The 22,911-nt window shown below is 36.7% G+C and overlaps 1 protein-coding gene across 2 annotated transcripts; it reads right to left on the bottom strand.

Annotated features, from left to right (window-relative positions):
- Positions 1-3,635: 3,635 nt before the first annotated feature.
- On the bottom strand, positions 3,636-22,382 carry LOC103720363 (endo-1,3;1,4-beta-D-glucanase-like). Of its 2 annotated transcripts, none has more exons than XM_008810026.5 (7): positions 22,122-22,378; positions 21,986-22,007; positions 19,188-19,314; positions 11,076-11,166; positions 10,826-10,915; positions 10,570-10,670; positions 3,636-3,993 (listed from the first exon to the last, which is right to left on the bottom strand). In XM_008810026.5, the coding sequence occupies exons 1-7, from the start codon at positions 22,270-22,272 to the stop codon at positions 3,853-3,855; spliced, it is 723 nt and encodes a 240-aa protein (XP_008808248.1). In that variant the 5' UTR covers positions 22,273-22,378; the 3' UTR covers positions 3,636-3,852. The 2 variants fall into 2 exon arrangements, with proteins under 2 accessions (XP_008808248.1, XP_089782687.1); XM_089926561.1 differs by lacking the exon at positions 3,636-3,993 and adding an exon at positions 4,368-4,666 and having other exon boundaries at positions 22,122-22,382.
- Positions 22,383-22,911: the final 529 nt, after the last annotated feature.

The following is a 22,911-nucleotide window of genomic DNA, read 5'->3' on the forward strand; positions in this document are numbered from 1 at the left end:
ATAGAGCAAATACAAAAGCATCTTAAGAATTGAAGAAGAAACTAGAAAACATGATGTTGTGTATCTGAATTCTAACGTGACTTGCGTTAGTGAAAATGGGTCTAACAAAAACCAAAGAAGTCAGAAAATGTTCAAAGTGCAAAAGAAAGGTTCTGGCTTCAATAAGAATAGCAATCCCAACAAAAGGAATAAAATTTGTTATCATTGTGGAAAGAAAGGGCACTATATTCGTAAGTGTAGGCATTGTCACAATGAAAAAAAAGTCAGTCCAGGTTCAGCCAACAATGAAAGCAATGCAAACATGGTGAAAGAAGAGATCAAAGATCTTGTTGCTATGGTTTTTGTAATACAAATTAGTATGATTGCAGAAATACGTATGACAACGGCCAACAAGTCGTCTGAGTGGTGGCTTAACTCTGGCGCTACAATTCATGTTTGCAACAACAGAACTCAATTCAAGAGTTATGAAGGTGTTGTTGTTGGCCAAGAAGTACTAATGAGAAATTACAACCTTGCAAAAGTCCTTGGAAAAGGAACTGTTAAACTTCAAATTACTTCTGAAAAGAAACTGACTTTGTTAAAAGTCTTGCATGTTCCAGAAATTAGGAAAAATCTTGTATCTACTAGTCTGTTACGTAAGAAAGGCTTTAAAGTTGTTCTAAAGTCTGATAAGGTGGTCCTTTCTAAGAATGGGATTTTTGTTGGGAAGGGTTATTCTTGTAAGGTGTGTTTAAACTCAGTCTTAATAATATTAATAAAGTATCGCCACATTCCGCTTATATTGTATATTCTGGTTCTTTATGGCATGCTAGACAAGCACATTTAAATTTTAAGTCATTACATTTTATGCATAAGCATAGATATATTTCCTATATGAATAAAGACAATAATAAGTGCGAAATATGCATTCAAGCAAAAATCACTAAGAAGCATTTTCCCAAGTTGGAAAGAAACACTCAAATATTGGAATTGATACATTCTGATATTTGTGAATTGAATGGAATTCTAACAAGAGGTGGCAAATAGTACTTTATAACATTTATAGATGATTGCTCGAGATTCTTTAAATGTTATATAGCAGAAGTAGAAAATCAGAAGGAAAAAAAAATTAAAATTCTTTGCAATGATAGAGGTGGAGAATACTTTCCTAATGAATTTTCTGTTTATTTTGAAGAGCATGTATAAACACCAAAAATCAGCACCATATATACTCAACAAAACAGTTTGGCTGAAAGAAAAAATAAAACTTTAATTGATATGGTTAATGCAATGATTTTAAATGCTAAGTTATCTTTCTATCTTTGATTTTGTTTGAGGCAACCAATCTCAATGGGGAAAAACATACGAGTTTCTAGATTTCTGATATTCTGGTGTAGACCCAAGATGAGAGCATAGAAAGCCACCTGCTATGCACAAAGACCCATTTTTTAAAAGCCTTGGTTAATGATACATGCATGAAGGGCTCATTTGATTTGCGGGAAATATTTTTCCTCATAGAAATATGATTCCTGGGAAGCGGATTTCTGAGAAGAGGGTACCTGAAAAAGTACTTTTGGCATGTTTGGCTGACCATGAAAAAGTGATAGATTTTTAGAGTGCTTATGTTTGGTTGACCATCCACTTTTCTGAAAAAGTTATATGTAATTCCTATTATATCCTTAATAAAAATTAAGTCTTTAATACTTTGGATCAAATAAGGATCCTTGATTTGATGCTTAGATTCACAAACCCGTCCCTCCTATATAAGATCAAGAAGGCTCACGGTGATAGCTGAAGGGCTTTTTTGGGAAAAAAATAAAAATATTTCGATTTCCGGCTCACGGAAAAGTAACTTTTCCATCTTTCTCATGGAAAAGACTTTTCCATGAAACATGAAAATCATATTCTCATGGAACTACAACTTTTCTGTCTCTCTCCTTTGAAAACTCCAACTAAACAAGAGGCATCTCTTTACTTCTCGTTGACCACACTTTCCCTCTTTTCCCGCGAACCAAACGAGCTCGAAATGAAACTTTGTATTCTTCTGAGGCTGGGTCAATCTAGATGACTGGGTGGCTTTCCATGTAAAAAAGCGCTCGGAGTTTGGAGGATGCCAGGTGCGACCGAGGACCCTAGCTGCATCAATTTGCATGCAGCAGATTGGAACTTCCCCTGAACACTTGGCATGCTGAACTGATGGCAACTTAGAGCACCAACATGTTGAAGGGAGTGGCAGCTAAGGAGGCGAATCTTTAATCAATCTGTCGTCGGTGCCAAGCTCAGAGCGCATAGAAAGGTATTACCTATGCGATGCGTATTTTGGGTGCAGATCGTGTTCTCCTCGAGGAGGACTCAACCATGGTGATCGAGTAGATTTAGGATCGGGGGCACGACACCGGTGGGATGCAACTATTCCACGACATCTGCAGTCTTTTGGAAGAGTATGCCTTCTTTCGGATTACTCATGTCTATAGAGAGGCGAACAATGCTGCAGACTGAGTGGCATCCCTTGCAGCTCATTACTCTGAAAGTTTTATTTCAACGAATCATGCGTCAGTTCCTTCTCCTTTGCACTATTTTCTTTCTTCTGATTTTATAGGCTGCACCTAGACTCGTTGGATGTGAGCCGCGATATACCAAAAAAAAAAAAAGCGCTCCCAAACACATGTTACAGAAATACTGAGGACTCGTTTGGTTCACTGAAAGGAAAGAAAAGAAAGTGATCAACAAAAAAACAAAAAAAAACCTCTTATTTGGTTAGAATTTTCAAAGAAGAGATGAAAAAGTAGCATTTCCATAGAAATTAGATTTCTATATTTTATGAAAAAAAAATCATGAGAAACGTAAAAAAGCTATTTTTCCACTTGTTGGAAATTGATTTTTTTTTTCCAAAACTACACTTAAGCCATCAAAATCCATAGATAAAGTATATCTCTTTATTCAAAATATAATAGATATTTACACATCTTGTCTAAAAAAGTAAATGCTCAACCAAGCATAAGCCACTATGAAATGACCACTCTTCCATAGTCTACCAAACATGCCCAAATTATTTTTTCATGTATTATATTTTCAAAAATTAGATTTCTAGAAAAAATATTCCAATAAAAAAAAATTTCCCTAAATCAAATGAGTCCCAAAAGAAATTTCAACAAAAGATTTAACCCCCTACAGTTAACCATATGGGTTTTATGATAAAAGACATGGAAGCGTTTGTCTTGCTCCTTGTTTTTACTTGTATCATGCAGCCAAAAATCCAACTTGTCAGAAATCCTTCATCAGCCCAGCGTACGCCTTCAGGCTGCTTAGATCTGCTTAGATGGAAGCCTTTGCATCCCTGCACCTCAAATTATGAAGTAAGACTAAACCAGTCGTTTATGCACCTCTTCAATACAACCATTCATGTGATTACAATTCCCCAATTTTCTGAACCATCCCATTCTTGCTGATATATATAACTGCATTCTGATAATAGTAAACAAAGCTGGAGATGTTAATCTCTTTGATGGCTCAAGGGGCATATCAGTTTTGAACCCTTGGCATGACCTTTACAAATCAAAGTTGGTGCCACCAGGACAGATTGAAACTTATGCCAGAGATGCTACAATAACCCTGAACCGAAAACCATATCAGGATTTGTATCAATAAAATTTTGGTTTTTGGAATAAGAGCCATTAAAACACACACCATAATATTAATTTATGCAATCAGCAGTTGGAATGGTAAATGGGAAAAGCTTTGAGCCTTTGTCATGAATGTTGAAACCAGTTTTGTATGCTTAAGCAACACCGGAAAAATCCATGAGTATATTTCAATTCATACTAGTCCAACAAGGTCTACTGAAGTGCAGGACAAAGCACTGTTTTGAAGATGTTACTTGACATGCTTAGCAAACCAGTCAAGCATGTCTTGATGAGCCTCTTCAGCACTTTTAACAGCAGATGCATCATCCACCTTGTATCTGACAGACCATCCGTGAGCCACGCCTGGAAATATCTTTACAAAGTAACTAACCTGCAGGAAAAAAAAAAAAAAAAAAAAACTCTTAAGAGTGACAATTTGAGCGATCAGATATATAATTGGTCAAAAGAAAGGTTGCAAAATCTATTCCAAAGTTGTCATAGAAAAACTAAGAATTTCACCAGGGAGAAAGATAAAATATTTGGGTAACATTTCCACATGGTCCAAGATCAAGGTTCGCCGTACCGGTACCGAACCCTGTACCGGTGCCGCACTAGTATAGGCGTACCGAGTGTCGGTACGGTACGGTACGCTCGGTACTGACCGTACCGATATTGGTGTACCGATACCGGTGCCCATCGGTACGAGTACGGTACGCTCGGTACCGACCGGTACCGACCGGTACAGCGAACCTTGTCCAAGATAATGTCACCCTCAAGTGAGGAAGTAGAACTACTTTAAAATCATCGTGTAGACTAGATTAACAACATGTTTGTATGCATATAAACACAACTATAAAGGTACAGAAGAGAATGGAAAATTGCTAATAAAGGTACAGAATGAGAATGGAAAATTGCTTTTAGAGGTCTACATAACTTGAAAGGTACAAAAAATTTCGACTTTTTCTGTGTTCTGTGCCCTGACAGTTGCACCCTGCACCAAATAGTTCTGAATGCGTCCGTAACTGCACTTATCCACCACAGCACCTCATGCCAACTATTACTCCCTGCAGACCAATTTAACAACTTTCACACCTACTATTGTCCAAGAGTCTTATCAATGCATGTACCTTGTGCTGATTCCAACTTGGGCTATACCATTAGTGACATGACAACAAGAATCTAATATGTAATCTTGGAAAAGAAGCCATATACCCAAGGATATACATAGGAGATCTGAGAGGAGTCCTTCATTAGAGCCTTTCCTTGGATCACATACAACAAAGAGATGTGATGAGACTAATATCCTTCTTAGAACCAACAAACATTAAATATTATAATATCCACCTTATCTTTTTATTCTGGTCTGGTATCTCTTGGATGTAATTACCAAGGCATTTTCTAAATGAATTTGTTATAAATGATTCAGTTCAAGCAAATTGCAAATAATTAAATGCCATAAATTCCTTCTGTAAAAGCAGCTTTCTTTAACAAGAACAAACACCTGCACGGCTGCACCTGATTATTTTGCACTCACAAGAAAGCAAGTCAAAATCCAGAATTATTGTGCAAGAGATTTCTCCTCTTTCACTGTCCCACTTAGTAGCCAAAATATTCTATCTAGAATCATCCACCTGCTTTGAATCTTCCTAAAATTCAGAACCCGCAACCGCCTCCTAAGCGCGTTCTTAGTGAAGTAAAAATGTATTTAAAATATCTGCTTCCCCCACTACTCCTGTATCCACTCCCAGTTCTGGCAGCAAAGCTTTCCCATCATCTAATTGAATTTACACAGACAAAAAATACTTAGATTTCCACTTCATGCTGAAAAATAATGTAAGCATGCTTTCTTGTTTAACATACAAAGGGCAAGTTAGTTTTTCTCATGCATCTTCACCAGATTTCCAAGTACAAGACTCTTCTTTTATTCAAATTAATATAAGCCCCCTCTTAACTAAGGTTCACAAAACCGGTACCAAGAATTATATCGTTAAATTCCCGGTTCAGTACAATATGGTTGGTATGGTACAGTATGCAACCTATACCAAGAAAAACTTCCAATACTTTTCTTCTCACTCCCAACCATAGTACCAATCAAAATTAATGATACAGGTCAGTACCAGGAAGTGCAAGACAGTTTTGCTTTTAGTTCAAACCAGCATGGACCAGTTCGGCAAATATACCAAACCAAACATTGATACCGTACCAGTGTGGTGCCGTATGATTATAGGGCGATAAGGGTCAGTATGACAGACCTTGCTCTCCATCCTGAAACACAAGTTTAGCCTCTTGTTATATACCATGTTTGTCTCTTGGATGATCATAACTTGCCATAGCCTATCCACCCATTCCACTATCATTAAACTTCACTCAAATGGGCGTTTCTAAAATTATTTTAATCACATATCTTGGAATCTATCCAATATTCCATCATCTAGAAGTAGCTTGAATGTCTTTCATAGTTTGGTGGCGGGTTCCCAGTTCAACTGTGTAGACTACGAAGGAACCAAGCCAAGCAATTATTCTTCTCAAAAGCCCTTTCTAAATCTCATCTCCAAAGTTCCAATTTCCAGGTCTAGTACATTTCAAAAGGAGAAGAGGAGACAAGAAGAACAAGAGGATTTGGCTGTGAGATGGTCTCCTCTCGTCCTCTTCTCACTTGTTCACCTTCAATTCCAAGCCATACGGTCCTTGTTCCCCTCTCATTCCCACATTGGATGTGGTGCCCTAGCTCCTCTCCCACAATGTAGTGAACTGGTTTCTCTCCCATGATGCAGCAGCAGCAGCCCAACCCCTTTTACATGGCACAACTATGGCAAAAAGTGTCAAAGAGATGGTGGCTTTTTCAATAGCATTAGGCAGAGATCAAATGAGGCTCCAAGAAGGTCACTATTTCATATCTAAGATTAAGCCCCTAATAAAGAAAAAATCCCTCATTCTTAAAATTTTATATCCTCTTCAAGAGTTTTTGATCCACATAAATGAAACAATACAACTTAGATGGTTCGAGTGGTTGAACCACCCAATTAATTAGCTGAATAGTTCTTTTTGCTAATTACAATTTCTTAATCGACCCAGCCTGGAGATAGTCATGGTTGATGGGTCAAGCAGGTCAATAGGATTTCAAAACATTGCATAGAAGGATAAATAAACCAGAATAAATAAATGGATAAATAGTAAGTAATCAGAAGGATATACATAATTTACCTTACGTATGACCATGACTGGGTAAAGGCAACCCAAGAGATTGCATTGAAAGGAGAAAAAGGCTCAACAAGCAAATCATCATTTTTTTCCCCTAACATAATGTCTTCCTAATTAAGCATTAGAAGTTTTCAAAATTACCTCTCTTAAAATGAAAAGTTTAACATGCTATTTCTCAGCCTACACCTTAACTTCCAAGCAATGTTCTGAAGCTTGTGTCTATGTTATATCCAAGTGTCCATGCTATACACCACAAGCCCAAAAAGTGATACGTCCATGTATTGCTTGCCCATGCCTCTAGTGATACTAACACTCATCATGCACCATTTTGAGACCCACTTGCCACCTTCTCACATCCATACAATGCACAAAAGCTTCAAGGCCCGTATATTACATGCCCAATTGATATTGAGCATACCATGGGATTCCCCATTGAATCATGAATTTCAGTGTGACACTTCATCTTATCCCAGACTCTAGTTTTTTAGCATTAAAGGAGAGCATCTAGTAAGGCACATGTGGAATAATTGGAGAAAATGAACTAAGGAAACAGCATCAAAGCATCTTTCACTTGTACTAACTTTATTGCTTGCGGCTTATGATAAAAGATCACTAATCACTGACACATAGAAGCAAGATGTTTTTCTAGCCACAGATTACATGTCCTGTTTCTATGTCAAAATCCAATCAGATCTTACCTTCATATTCTGGAATACAATTCATATATTTCAAAAGTCAAAACCAGCTAACTTTAATTTCCTTAGGGTCTCTTTAGGGTGGCAATTGGTTAGGTTGGGTAGGGTCAAGAATCCCTCAACCCATACTTAACCCATTTATAATTGGGTTGAAAAGAATAAACCCATAACCTAACCATTTATTTTATATGAACCCATACCCAACTTGCCAAACCAATTTGCAGCTCAATTGTCAATTACTCAATTATATTTTGAGAAAGAAAAGGCAAAAAAAATGAGATCTAGGTTTAGGCATCCAAAAGTGAAAAGTGAGGAGAAGAAAGTAAAGTAGGTAAGGGGATGTGATAAATCCTAAATGCACATTCCCCTCTACTTTTCTCTTCATTATATTTTATTCATTCCCTTGACTATTAATTGCACAGCTTTCCTAATCATGTCAATCCTTGATTAAGCCATGGCCCATCGGACAATAAAAACTACCCCAAGAATTTTGAGGATGGATTTAAAGGTCTCTTCAACCCATGGTGACTTGTCACATGGAACTGTCAGACCCATACCAAACCGCTTATGAGTAGGTGAATCTAGGACTATGTTAACAAGGTTTTGATTTAGCTGGCATGGATTCAGTTCATAATTCAAAACTGTTGCTTACAAATTATCCAATTAAATAAGAGTAAGAATGAAAATAGCTCCATGAATATTATAAATATTTATTCTAACTTTGATGAGGATAGGTAGCTACTGCAATCCACTCCATTACAAAAATAAAAAAAATCTAGGATCCTTCGACTAATTATAAAAGTAAAATAATTCCTATGATGTGAATTAGAGTCTGTACCAAAGTCTACCGAACCGTCCGATTCGGGCAGTACCGAGTCGACCTGGTGCAAAACTGGGTTGGTTTGCCAATAATTTTTGGTTCCAGCTCCGAACTGATCGGATCCGATACCGTACCGGCCGGGACCGGTCCCGAACCGACCGAAACCAGCCAATAAGGGTCCGTACTAGTCGGAACTAGTGCGAACCGACCTGGAATCGGCGGGTTCCATTCAAACTCGGTGCGAACCAACCCCCTCAAATGTATTTTCTGAGGTAAGATAAAAAAAAAATTTGTCGTAACATAATTTTGCTATTTTTAAATAATTAATAAACTGACATACATGATAAACCTGCAGGAATGAAGCTATCAAGAAAAAGGAGCCAGAGCATGACATTAGCTGAGATCATGGATAAATACTCTCGGATTGGCACCATTCGAAGTGCAACTGGTGTAACATAGAGTTCAAGAGAGGAGTAACTAGGTTGAAGCAGCACTTAGTTGGTGGTTACCCCGACGTAGTTATGTACCGAAAATACTCACAGGAGGTTCAGCAGCTGATGAAGAAGCACTTCGCTGATTTCAAAGCAGCGAAGGAGAGGATTTCCAAGAAGAAGGTGGAGGTAGACCGCCGAGTGGCAAAGCCACCTTTTTATCACTCTAGAAAGTCAAAGTAGGTGTCTGCTCCAGACGAGTCACAGATCCAGGCTACCATGCAGGCGAGCCTGGATGAGCAGTGGCAGCAAAATGAGGTGGCCAGGCATAGGGCTCGATTTGGGCCCTCGTACTACGAGTCGGGCTCCGATTTTGCAAGCAGCAGCATAGTCAGTGTCCAGAAGGAACTCCTTAGGAAGGCGGTTGTCAGAGGTGGTGGCCGGATTGCATCTATACTGGGGCTTTTAGTAGTAAAAAAAAAGTCATCTAGAATAATTTTACAAGGAGCAGCAATTCATGATTTAGATTCACATGCCTTCCCCAGCAAAGATTTGAAGCAGCAGAGGGTTGACTCAATACTGAAGAAAAATAAGAAGGATATGTGGCAAGCTATTGAATCCTGGTTCCACTTCAACCACATCCCAGCAATGTGGCAAACAAAACATACTACAAGTCTACCTTTCCGCCATACAGGTTGCCGATCCCAGTATAGATCTTTCAAGCCTGAAAAACATCTATGGTGAGCCTCTTGACAGTATTAAAGAGGAGCTAGAGAAATGGATTGCCTCCTACAAGAGCAAATGGCCCACGTATGGACTGATAGTGATGTGTGATGATTGAACAGGTCTTATTAGGTGGAGCATCATCAACTTTCTAACATATTGTGATACGAAGACTTTCTTTCACTAGTCGGTTGATGCTTCTGATCAGGTGCACGATGTCGCGTACATCCTCAAACTGAGAGAGGAGGTGATTGATTAGATAGGATAGGAGAATATCGTGCAGGTCATCATTGATAATGGGCCATAATATAAGGCCACTGGAAAGATCTTGATAGAGCGGGGGCCATATTTTCTAGACCCTATGTGCTACATATTGTATCGACCTCATTACTGATGCATTAAAAGTGGACAGCATAAATAATGCAACTTCAGACACAAATAAAATCAGTGCATCGACTGGATGTGAATTTTTTTGCAAATTTTATTTATTAACACAATTAATATCACAACATAAAACAATCTTCATAGAACATATTTTTTTAAAAATAGTCTCTAAGTCATATGCCCTTCTTCTTACCATATTGGAGACTCTAAGGCATCATGAAAATGTTTCTTGAGGGATATATTGAAGATGAATCATTCTAACTTCCTGTACTAGATCTTTGGTGGTTGGCACAACTTTGTGCCTTTCTATGTGGTAGCTCTATAGTTGTTGAGCTTCAAAATGGCTGAATATGTTGTCTCATATGTGCAATTTGCTTTCTTCAAATGCATACAGGCCATAGGACAAAAGGGGATATTGTGCATCTTCAAGGTCAGTTGGGAAATCAAAGCAAGAAAGAATTTTTATTCCAGTAGCTACTCAGGATGTACTCAAGAAATTAAGCAAAATATGTCCAAGCCAGTGTACTATGCTATTCTCAATATCTTTTCCAGAAAGAGATATATCACATTTGGAAGCATTCATCATATAAGCTGGCAAGAATACATTATAATTTGGTAAGTAAATTTGTATTCTACACAAGGCAAATCCTATGCCAGTCAAGTTAAAAATAAAACAGAATGTAGCCAGGATACAAATGTAAAAGATCACTTACCCCAGTTTTTGCAGATAAAATCTGCTCAAACTGCTTCACTAATTCAGGTGGAGAAAGATGGTCGAACTCAGCTCCAAGTATAGCAATGGGGCATTTAACCTCTGAGGAAAAAAAGTATGAAAACATCTTTCATACAACAGAAACAAAAACTAAGTGCCCATTGTCTACCAAAAATTCACTCTCTTAAACAGTATATTCTCTGTGAGGATGGGAATCTCAATTGAAAGCATGAGTAGGAACTGTTAAGTATACATACCCTTGATATCATCAACAGACACAAATGAAGGATGTAAGAACACCGCAGCTTGGATCTCAGCAGCTTTCGCCAATTCCACAACAACTTTAGCTAAAGAGATTATGAAGTTGAAAACAACGTACACATGATTATACATCACAGAAATAGTTTGATCCACAAAATCTTTTACTATCGAATTCTCATAATCTTGTGTGAGATCCTTAATATTGAGAATTCATATGGATTCAAAAATGATGTGGCTAAAACTCACCACCCCAGCAAAAACCTGCAGCCCCGACTGCAGAAATGCCCTTACTTTTTAAAGCTGCAATAACTGGTTTTGCATCTTCAAAACCTTTAGCCTACAAAGACAGCATGAGGTATCAGTGGCTAATTTTCAACATTCTGGTAGAACAGCTTAAAAAAAAATAAAAAAAAATGTCAAATGTAACTAAATTTTATAATTTATATATTATCTAAACTAGATGAAATCACTAACTAATTACCCTCCCAGGAATTGCAGGTCAACTGCATAAAAAGGTAGATAAGAGCTAGATTACGTCTACTGGATATGGCTAGTTATATTGTTTCAGCTGGAGTAAATAAAAGCTTATTGCACAAAAGGGCATGCTAGCCTTCTAGAAGTGCATTATTATGTAGATATCTTTTCACCAATGGCACATAAATGCAGGTACTTTCAGCATGCTCCTATAGCATCAAGTCTTTCAACAATGTGTACGGTTACACTCAAGAAGGAAGTCTTACTTTCAAGGAGGGTACCCCAAGCAGTTCAACAATACCAAAGGAAAAGAACAAAGAAAACCTACAAAGTGCCACCTCATTTGCATCATGCCAGACCTAAATGAAGCAGGAATGACTTCATGACAAGCTGCTCAACCATCCTGTAGGCAATTTCAGAACTACCCAAGGCATGACTCTATATAGCCTGTGCATAACACTTCTTTAACTTCTTAAGGAAAACAAATTAGATTACAACTTCCCACAATTTTTTAAGTTTCTTAATCTTGTCCTCGACGACTTCATTGTTAAGCTAGTCCATAGCGTTCAAACAGTTCTCTAACATTTAATCGTTTCTTTGTAGAGCTTTCCATTTCCAAGAGAGCATCAGCAGAGCATATTAAGGATTAGAAATGCCTGATTGCCCCACTCAAAAATGTCATTGCTTGCTCAAATCTCACCTACACCACATAAAATAATGTTATTTGTTTCAAATAATTTTAGTATTACAACATAATCTTATTAGAGAGCAGGAAACTAGGAAAAGTTTGGAAGTAAGGAATGATGAAGGGAGATGCGAAATTTACAAGAGAGCAGAATCAAAGGGGGAGTGAAAGAAAAGGAGTTGGAGGGAGGTGTACTGGTTAAAATGACGCCTCTCAAGTAGTCCTACTCCAAACAGGGTTCTGTTTCTTTTGCTGGTTGTCTAGAGGAAGGTCAGACATTACAAACCAGTTGCACTCGTCAGATCCAGCAAAATTGACTTGATGAAAATACCCCTCATGGATAGTCCATGTGAACGAAGTTCATCACAAATGACATTTGTCTTGGTATCCTACTCATGTTAGATATGCAATATTTCAAATAACTATTGTTATGTTAATAAGAAAGATTAATGCTCATTTTATATCTATCACTGCCGAGGTCCGCCGTACCGGTACCGGTCGGCGTACCGGTGGCCGGCCGAACCGGTACGGTACCAGTCCGGTCCGGTACGTATCGGCCGGTACCAGTACCATACCGACCGGTACGCGGTGGTTTCAAAAACCACAGCGCGAGGTGTGTGGTTTAAAAAAAAAAAAAAAACGTAACGGTGCGAACCGGCCGGTTCGCACCGGTACGAGGCCGGTACCAAGCGGTACGGGCTCCGTACCGGCCGGTTCGGCTAAAAAACCGAAAAATACCGGTTTTCTTGTGGTTCCGGTACCGGTTTAGGACCGGACCGGTACGGCATTCCATGATCACTGCCATTATAACAACCTTGTAAACATCCAAGTGATTCATTCAAGAGAAAGGGTTGTTCAATGGATGGATGCGATTCATCATACGATGAAGAATTTTTTTTTTCTTTTTAGCATAATTCAACTCTTGATTAATACTCTCTTCCTCTCATAATCATATTGGCCTCTAATAAAGCAGGATTTATAAAGCACTCCAGCAACAAAAGGAAGAAAATGGTCATAACAAGCTTTACCATTTAGTAGTAGACATATAGATATATTAACAAGTTAAAAATCATTATTTGACCTTTATTTCATTATAATGATTATTGTATAAAGACAAGAATGGTTATTCTTGAACGCCTAATTGATCCATATTGTCTTGATTTCAAGTTAACAAATTGATTTATTTGATATTTCTTATTGTGTATTATCACTGCTACGATCAATATATTTATTATAATCATTTAGATAATACTCCATGGTTTGAAAGAAAGGAACAATTAAGGGGGATGCCAAATTTATAGAGCAGAATGAAAGGGAGAGTGAATTAAAAGGAGTTAAGGGTGGAGTAGCAGTTAAAATGATGGAATTGCCTCTTAGGTAGTCCTGCTCTAAATGGGGTTCTGTCTCTTTTATTGCTTTGTTGTCTGGCAGGATTTTACACATTACAAACCAGTTGTACTTGTTAGAATCCAGGAAAGTTGAGTTGATGAAAATGCCCTTCATAGATAGTCCATGTGAACTACATCCATTATGAATGACATTTGCCTTTGGGATCCTTCTCTTGTTAGGTATGTAATGTTTCAAAGAATGATCGTTATGCTAATTAGAAATAGTAATGCCCATTCTATTTCCTTCATTGCCACTATAACAACCTTGTGAACCTCCCAGTGCTTGATGCAAGAGAGAGTTGCACAATGGATGGATGTGATAGCAATGAAGACTTTTTTTCTTTTTCGCACCTCTTTTATACTCTCTTCCTGTCATAATTGTATTGGCTTCTAATAGAAATGGTACTCATAAAAACTTTGGCAATAAAAGGAAGAAAATAGTTATAAAAAGCTTTGCTATTTAACAGTAGATATATAGATATAATAACAAGTTAAAAATCATTACCTGACCATTATTTTCATTATAATGATTATTGTATAAAGACCATAACTGTTATTATAGAATATTTTTTAATTGATGTTGCCTTGATTTCTAGTTGACTAAGTTATTTGTTTGAATTTTTTTTATTGTGTTCCAATAGCTATGGTCAGGATATTTATCATAATCATGGATAAAGCTCCACAGTCTGAAAAGAAAGGATCAAGGAAGGGGGATGCCCAAATTATTAGCAAGCAAGATGAAAGGGGAAATGACACAAAATTGGAGGGTGGGGTAGCTGTTAGAGTGACAGAATTGCCTTGTGAGGTAGTTCTCCTCTAAATGGGGCTCTTATTCTTTTGCTACTTTGTTGTCCAATGGGAGATTAGATGCCTGCTATACTTCTCAGTTGAATGGATGAAAATGCCCCTCATAATAGTTCATGTGAACTACATCCATTATAGATGACATTTCTCTTTGGTATGTATGTGATTTACTAATCAGAAAGAGTAATGCCCATTATATTTTTGTCATTGCCATTACAACAACCTTGTAAAACCTCTAAAGTGATTCATTGAAGAGAGAGTTGTTCAATGGATGGATGTGATTTCATCATACAACAGAGATTTTTTTTGCCTTTTTAGCATGATTGCTCACCTCTTTTATACTCTCTTCCTCTCATAAGTTTATTGATTTCTAATATAAACTTGAATTAACAAAAACTCTGGCAACAAAAGGATAAAAACAGTTATAAAAAAGATTTGCCATCTAATAGTAGATATGCAGATATATTAACAACAAAAATTTAAAAAATCATTATTCGACCTTTATTCTGTAATAATGATTATTTATATAGACATTAATGGTTCTTATTCAGTACCTATTTGATTGATATTGTTGTTATTTCTAATTAACTAAGTGATTTATTTGATTCTCATCATGTGTTCTAATTGCTAGATCAAGATATTTATTTATATAACACTCTGCATGATTGAAATGTCAAAAAAGTAGATTAAGTTTTATTTCTTATATGTAGGGGGTTATTTTTCTCAATAATATGAGGGTTATCTAATTTATAGCATGCTATTATTCTGGAGTTTATTAGTATAAGGTTATATATAAGGATTGGAAAATTCAATATCAAAAAATGTTGTTGATCTACAATCTTGCAAGACGACAAGATTAATACTGAACATGCAGAAAGGCAAGTATAATTGAGGAGTGACCGAAGCTTATGACATAATCACCTAAAAATAGCAAACCGATTTTACCGAACAAAGATCACAAAACGAAAATTCAACAGGTAATAACAAGTTATTTTAGGGGTGAATGGAGACGCACTAAATAATTTGAAGTGTATTATTTGTCATTCCCACCTTAGTGCAAGTGTTTTTATGCAACGACAAAAGGAAAGGTGATTTTTTCAATTTATTCATAGCCAAATTAAGATGGGTATTTCTATGTTGCACGATACGGCCTATATGAGTGTGGTTATAAGGCTGCAACCTAAGAGATTGGCTATCTTTGGAGAACCCATGAATCGAAGATGCTAACGTAAGACAATAATGTGCTAATCTGAATGGATCTGACAAAGCTTATACTATGTGTATCATCTGAGATCTACGCCAATGAGCTTAGTTCAAGACTTTGTCAACTACAGACTTTGCCAATGGAGCATGATATTACTAAGCAAATGTTCAAACCTTGCAAGGCACCTTTACATATTCCATAGTTTTCATAACCCAAATGTATACTTCAAGTATTTTACATGATTTTTAAAATATTAAATCCTGAAAGGATTGTTGGAAAATTTGAAATTATAATTTATAATTTATGATTAACATTTGTAGTGATTCAAAATTTTAGACTATTTGAAGGTAATCCAACAGATTCATAGTTGCCAAACTACCAGATCTCATGATCTGCCACCTGGACCTTTAACTTCCTTACTAATTCTTGAATGTCCTTAGGAAAATCTAAGCATGGACTTTGTAATAACCGACTCCATATATGTAGTGATGGACAGATTGTCCAAGATGGCTTACTTTATCGCTTCTAAGAAGGCTACCGATGCTTCGCATAATGCCAAACTCTTTTACAAAGTAATTCGTCTACATGGGATCTTGAAGACCATTGTGCTTGATCAAGATGTCAAGTTTAAAGGTCAATTTTGGAAGACACTTTGCAAAATTAGGCATGAAACTTCATTTTTCAAGAGCCTTTTACCCTTAGACTAATGGTCAAACAAAAGACCTCAACTGCAATCTAAAGAATCTGCTGGGAGTCTTGTTGCTGAACACCCAACCACTTGGGATGCAATTTTGTCTCAAGCCAAATTTGCACATAATAGCACCATCGATCCCTCAACAAGGCCATTGCTGCTCAGGATAGTGGCATGACTAACATCACAGTAACATTAGACCTAGTACCCTCACTGGTATCGATTAGAACTTCCATCCAAGAAGAAAATTCTCCCAACACCTCAAATTTTTTCTTCATCGAAGACCAAGTCAAAAATAGCATCGAAAGCAACAAGGTTTACCAATACCATGCAAATCAGAAGTCACAAAAGCATTCAATTGAAGCTTGGAAATAAAAGTTCTTGTCCACAATCAACCAAAGCGATACCCAGCCAGGTCTTTTAGGAAATTTACTATGTGCTCGACCTTCAAGAGGATGTTCACCTCCACCCTGTTTTTAACATCATTAATCTCACTTCATGCTTTGATGATCAAGATGTAGACTGTGAGGACTTATGCGAGCATGTGTTTAGTCCCATATCGACTATATATTGGGTAAATCTTGGACACTTATAGAGGCCAAGGAACCCAAAAAACATCTTCCGGCTAGCATTTTTGGGTGACATCTTAGGTTTTTACGAATAGTATCAAAGCAAATCCGGCCCATGGTCCATGTGGACTAGAGTCCATTTGGATTGACCACGGGATGATCGTAGTATTTGTGATTAGATTTGAATGGATTTAAACCTATAGCCTGGCGAGGACACCAAGGCTTAAACGGGAGGAGTATGTGAGGACCTGTGTAGGCATATGTTTAGTCCCACTTGGTACTTATACAGGGACAAAATCCAAATAACACTGTCTGGCTAGCTTGTTGGGTAAGGTCCTAGGTTGTTACATAGATAGAGTCCAACATTTAGTTGTTACCTCTCCCAAATAAGAAGCTATAAGAAGTCATAGCCATCCTTGATTAGTAGATAGTGCTTACTTGAAACCAAGCCTATCAAAATTTATAGTTGAGTAGAAAGATAGGCCAAGTCTGGGAAATCATAGGCATCATATAAAAATTTGCAGCACCTAAATTTAGATTTTATACAACAAAGACCAAGTGCATAGTTTGTTAAAGCTGAACTTCTCCAAATTGAGGGAGCTGATGCAAGTCGGGTCCTGATCCTCTGCTGTCATAAGGCTCCCATGCAGCCTCCAAACCATCACTAGTCCAATTAAAGGAAGCATATGAGGTGATGCTCGACTTACAAGTATCCAGTGGACTTAAATTTTGTAAATTAGATAATTAGTAGGTAAGTTGAAGTGTTAGAAGCAGTCCGTGCAGTCCCAAAGATGACTTCATTATGGTTAGATAGATAGAGTTTGAAACACAAACCTCTTCCAATATGTCCGGCGTTAAGTTAGCTTTAAACTTTCAATACACTCGAATCACCTGAATTAAACTTCAGATGAAGAGATGGTCCGATTACTGAAGCTGTGTCTAGGTAGTCCAGTCTGTAATTTGCTGGCCATAATCCTACCATCAAATCAAATTAGATAGCCAGAACCCTACCATTAGAACACTACTGGTAAAAACCATGCCACAACATATATCTTGAGTCCTATTCAACCACGGAGTCAATTAACAGCATCCAGGTGCTATCAGTTTATCTCAGACAGCAAAATAACTTTAGTTAAATTAGTTTTTGTGTCTAGAACACAGCTAAGGTGTGAAAATTAGTTCTAGAAGTCTATCTTTTGATGTAATTTGAGTCCTAGTTTGATTCTAAGGGAACCCACGAGTTCTTATCAATGTATGGGGACCAAGAACCTAAATAAATACCTCATTTATGTATTCAAAATTCAATCAACAAAAATCTTTTCCTAAAGTGCACATTTGGTGTTTCACTCTTGTGTGGTATATTCTCACGAGCTTTATTAGATTTTGGAAATTGTCAACAGCAAGCCAGTAGATTCTAGCAAGTCATGGCATCCTTCAAACATCCTTGGAGTCTTGTTCTAATTAGTTTTCTAATTCATTTCTGCTTTACCTTATAGCTTCTAGCTCCTCTTTAATTAGTTTTCAGTTTAATTCTTGGTTTAAGCTTGCTTATACTTTGGCTATCTCGCCCTAAAGATTGTGCTGGCACCTTCCCTCCAGCATCAACCATCTTCACTTCTTTTAGTTGTTCTCTTTTATCTTAAAAATATGTTCAAGGTAATCAAATGAAACTTTCTTTATCTCTCTTGCTCTCTCTATCATCATCAACATGTTAGCATTAAAAATATTTTTCTTAGGGTGTCACACTCAGTGAAATCTCCTTGGAAACTCATACCCATGATTGCTTCCTATTAAGCATTTATGAGACCCACTTCCTTGCACCTGCACCCAAATCTTCTCCCACACCGGCACCCGCTTTTAGTAACTAAGATTACCATAACCTTTTCCTTTTGTTTATCTACACTCATAGATATTTTTCCTCTCTCATTTTCTTGTAGTTGATAGTAATTTTGCGCCCCATAATGATTAAAGTATTGCCTTCAATTATTCAAACTATCATGTTCCACAAAATACGATGGCTAATTGGTAAAGTGAATATACACCGCTCTGACCATTTAGTGATTCAGCAATCTGTTTAAATGCATAAAACTATTCAATGATTTACAGATCAAAAAACTATATACCATCAATTAATTGTATTGATAATAATAAATGCATGCAAGTGGAAATGAAATTGTCATTTTACTTATTAAGTAGATATTCCAATTAATTTAAAACCCTATAAAGAATATTTGTTCAAAATTCTAATGAGAGAAAACTTCCAAGTTGAGTAAATGGTTAGCTATCAATTGCAATCTTACATTTAGTTATAACCATCAACTTCATGTTCAAATTTCACTTGACCTTCAGTATAGGTTTTTTCCATGACAGGTATGTAGTTTGTACTCTCTCTCCTTCAGTGTATCAGCAAAAAAAAGTTTCTTTCATACTAGCAATAGATGCACATAGCTTCACACATAAAATTCGTTATTAAAGCCATAAATGTTCCTCTCAAAAATTATTAAAATCAAATAGTAAATTCGTGAATGGTGTAAGAAACAAACTGTAGTATGAGATTGTATCCAGATAGGCAATGGCCTCTCAGCATTGTTAGGTGAGTAAGGGTCCCCATATAAGAAATCTGGCACCACCACAAAGAATCCTGAAGCTGCAGCTTTGTCTGCAATTTTCCTGTGTGGTAACATATTACTGGATTTAGCATGCACCAATCTACAGAAAGACAAACAAAAGGAAAAGAAGCAACAGACTATGATGGAAACCCTGCAGTCAAACTATGTGAACAGTCCTGGCAGGTGCACATTTACCAAATCAAAATCTTTTTTTTTCTAAATAAAACACTTCCTACATATTTACAACAAGAAGTTTTAAATAAAAAATTATCCATTTATGGATAATAATAGACTTAAATTTTAAAAAAATCCAATAGGGCATAGAAATCTCTATGCTGCCACTGAAACTGAAGCTTCATGGGCAACTACTCTTTATCAGACCTAACAAAATAACTGCTGCTTTCCATAGCCCCACAACACTAAGAAGCTTTTCATTGTCCTAGAAGTCAAGTTACTGGTAATCTTAATCGCAAATTGCACTACTGTGCAGTTCATTAAGGCCCTCAAAATTGTTGTTCTTTAAGAGAACTTTTTGCATTTAAAATGAGATAGATTATGGTTAGTTGAAACTCTTATCCATCAAAATGTTGTCATCTCTTCCACCAAGCCTCTCTTCAGCATCACTCAATCTCAGGTAAATAATATAACCTAGAAACTTTCTCACTCCACAATCATCACTATCATTATAATATTAAAAATTCCTCATCAGAATTTTACTTAAGAGCTCTATTAAATACAAAAATCAAACTGAATTTGCTTTCTAATGCTTCCAAATCAATGAAAATTTTTTTACTGCCTACTGCTTCCTTCAATACCAATTTTTCTTTAGTTAATGTAATACAAATTAATTTATCACTTATAGAATTGTATAGATAATCTGAGTTCTAAGCAATATAACCATATAATTCAATTTAATATAAAAGACAAGCTCCTATTATTGCTGATGCCAAAATTTTGCAATATGCACAGCAACTTTATATACAGATGCTTGATAGGCCCTCTTGCATTCCAAATTATTTGGAATCATCATTGGTTGACTCCTTAAATAACTCCATGCCAAACCTACTACGGCCCAAGAAACATAACCCACCTTTCATTACCCCTAAAAGCCTAAGCATATGACTGAGTCAATGGCTGTTAAAAAGGAAAAAATCTGAAAAAAAGGGTGAATTTTTATGTATGTTGAAATACTCATGTGAAATGTATTCCTCATGAATTATTTGTAGAACTCATGTTCGAAAACCCTTATGTGATGGCCACATTCCTACTATGATATTTATGGTCCATTGGAATGTACCCTACAAGTTCTGAGGATGAGTCAAATATTAAGGAATCAATCTTTGCTCAAATAGTAGTAAGTGCAAGGGACTTCATTTTGATTCCAAATTGACCTAGATGCCTTACTAGCAAGTGCTAAAGAAGATTCCATAATTAATAACAACTGAAAAGTTCTCTCATCGATGCAATTAGGTTATTTTTGGATTCTCATTGATAACCTATGTTGTTAATGGTGGTAGCCGGCAAGAGAAAAGATTCACATTTAGTACATCATGGAAGCATGGGCATAACTTGCTTTGTTGTTGATCAAGAAGTAATTGAGGAAAAACATTTCACTAATTAATTGAAGTTGATGAAGCAATGCATCTGTATATATACAATCTCCAAAACATTAGTCGTTGATACCATTGTACTTGATAGGGTTTTTGTCAGAAATTTTGGATGAAAAGTGTGGCAACATGATCTCAATATTCCATCATTTACATTATTTCTTGTTTTTCAGTAATCTTCTGGGCAAATTTAATGTTTAGAAATAGAATATTACAATTTGGCCTAAGTAAATATGTGATAGCTTTCTCAAAGCTATTAATGCGAACAAAGAAATATAGTAATGTAAATTTTAGTTCAATGAGATATCTGACCTTCCTATTTTCTAACTTGGAAGCAGCTTGAGTTGGAAGGAATTTCTTTAAAACTGCTGAGAGGGACTGATAGCCATGCCAGTTATGGCCACTTAAGCAAAGGACCAATACCCCTGAGTCCTGACTGTTACATGAATTGATAATGCAAATGCATTATGAAGCATGAATTTGTACTCTTTTAATTAAATAGAAGCTCATGCCAAATAGTTGGTTATTATTTCATCCACAGGAGCAAAGTCCAAGCCAAGTTTTTGTTGCTTTTACAGTGATTAATAGCTACAATGGAATCTCCTTCACTGTGTCAATTCTTCTGCATGATTTACATCAATAATCTAGAAGGATCTCATGTCCATTGGTCTTTTGACATGTCTTCTGACATTAAAAAAAAAAAAAAGTGAAACAAAACTTCATTATTTCAGAAAGAGTTCACTCACATATATGACCTTTAACAGGCTATGGGTTACCCTACTGAACTTTTAATAAACTGCATGTCTAAATATTGTATTTTTGATTATTGATGATTTCAACACACGATGCGGTAATGTAACATAAAAAAGACTTAAAGAACAAAAAAAACAAAAAAAAAAAAAGCCATCCTGTCAGTTGGAAACAAGTATGTGATTTCAGAAGAAAACAATCTTGATATGTCCACCAAATACAAGATACCAAATATAACATCTACCATTTTTGATAAACCTCTTGCCAAAACTTTTATCTACCAACCACTGGCATGAAAACTCAGAGTCTCATAAGATTAATGCTCATCTGACCAGCACAGGATTCTGATGATAGAATAGATAGTATAGTCCATACCTCAAATTCGGAGCTTCAAACCCTGGAAACAGGACAGATCAAAGTGATGAGAATGAGGTTAAAGATCAGCGAAAAAAAAAAAAATCATCTAAACAAAATGATCGATCCCGTCTCATTTTAAAGGATGAGCGAGTACCATAGACGTCGGAGACGAGAATGATGGCCAGCTTGGAATCGGGGGAGCCGGCGGTGTAGGCCTTGAGGCCCCCGAGATCGTCCACCACGCAGCCTTGGCCGCTGCCGGGGCTCAGCGTCGGTGGGTTCGCACAGCACTGAGAGCTCGCCATCTTCCTTTCCACACGGAGCGCAAGAGAGGGTTTGTCTCGGGCGTCGGAGGACCGGAGATGGAAATGCAAGCGAGAGCCCGGGAGCAGGCTTTCCGAAGCCTTATACAGACGGAGGGGAAATGACAAGAACTGGAGGCGATCACTGGTGAGATGTAGATTGCACGAATCTTAAAGTTAATCGTAAGAAACTTTGAACGGCATATGATGCGCACGGCCGCAGTGCTTGCTCTCAGCAAGAATCCAGCGGTATCGGAAAGGATAAAAGAAGTCTACCGTATCAAATTTTTGGAGGGGAAATTTTCTTCCTATCAATCTAATTTTATTATCTTCTGTGGTCAGATTGAGATAAATATGTATTTCTGAAATTTTTGAAATTTTCTTATTTATAAATTAGACATCTCCTAAAAGATTCTTAAAATAAAAAAAAAAAAAAATTAATCAGTTTCTCCAGAGCTACAATATTTAAGTAGTTTATATTGCAGTGCACAAAGTCTTTGAGAATGCAACTTTGCATTATATAGATGATCACTTTTGAACGTCCTACTAAGACAAGCAGCAGCATTAGCAACAATCAAATGAGCATCTCTGGATTGGCAAATATCGTTGTTTTTATATTCAATTTCCCGATGCTATTAGAGT

This window comes from Phoenix dactylifera, chromosome 12, assembly GCF_051530095.1.
Source record: "Phoenix dactylifera cultivar Ajwa chromosome 12, Ajwa_hap1_PhDact_Kaust_v1.1, whole genome shotgun sequence".
In the NCBI taxonomy this organism is placed as follows: Eukaryota; Viridiplantae; Streptophyta; class Magnoliopsida; order Arecales; family Arecaceae; genus Phoenix; species Phoenix dactylifera.